Source organism: Penaeus monodon, chromosome 29 (assembly GCF_015228065.2).
Source record: "Penaeus monodon isolate SGIC_2016 chromosome 29, NSTDA_Pmon_1, whole genome shotgun sequence".
NCBI lineage: Eukaryota > Metazoa > Arthropoda > Malacostraca > Decapoda > Penaeidae > Penaeus > Penaeus monodon.
The window spans coordinates 37,594,631-37,595,044 of NC_051414.1; the positions used below are offsets into that span (position 1 = coordinate 37,594,631).

General features: G+C 31.9%; 2 protein-coding genes across 2 annotated transcripts in view; one reads left to right on the forward strand and one right to left on the reverse strand.

Annotated features, from left to right (window-relative positions):
• The window catches only part of LOC119592234, a 22,842-nt gene that overhangs the window by 20,693 nt on the left and 1,735 nt on the right, over positions 1–414 (forward strand). The gene's annotated exons all lie outside the window — the stretch shown is intronic.
• The window catches only part of LOC119592233, a gene marked incomplete at its 3' end in the record, with an annotated part of 12,371 nt that overhangs the window by 10,865 nt on the left and 1,092 nt on the right, over positions 1–414 (reverse strand). The window contains 1 exon segment of the mRNA XM_037941064.1: positions 96–195. Within this exon segment, the coding sequence (XP_037796992.1) occupies positions 96–195 (100 nt within the window).

Below are 414 nucleotides of genomic sequence, written 5' to 3' on the forward strand. Positions count from 1 at the left end.
GTACACTAGAAAAAATAGATAATTAAATTCAAAAGCTAAAAAGTCAAATGGAATACATAACAATACATATACTAATAATAACAAAGGTTGGTTACTTTGTCTCTTAACGCTGCTATGGTATGACAAAAAGTTGAACTGTGATTCTTCCACGACAATGACAGCATCCCATCCATCATCTTGATTCTTGTGCTGCATCTGTCAAAGAAATTTACAACAAATCAATTTCAAAATTTCTAAATAATTACAAATAATCAGAAAGATTGAACTATACATACAAGTACAAGGGATCCACATACTCATGGACACTGAAACCATCTCCATGTATTTGATCCTTGACCAGTAAAAATGTAATTGTGAAATGATGCTTAGATGCATATATAGTTTACCCAGTTTTATATCCAAGAGACGGTGGTC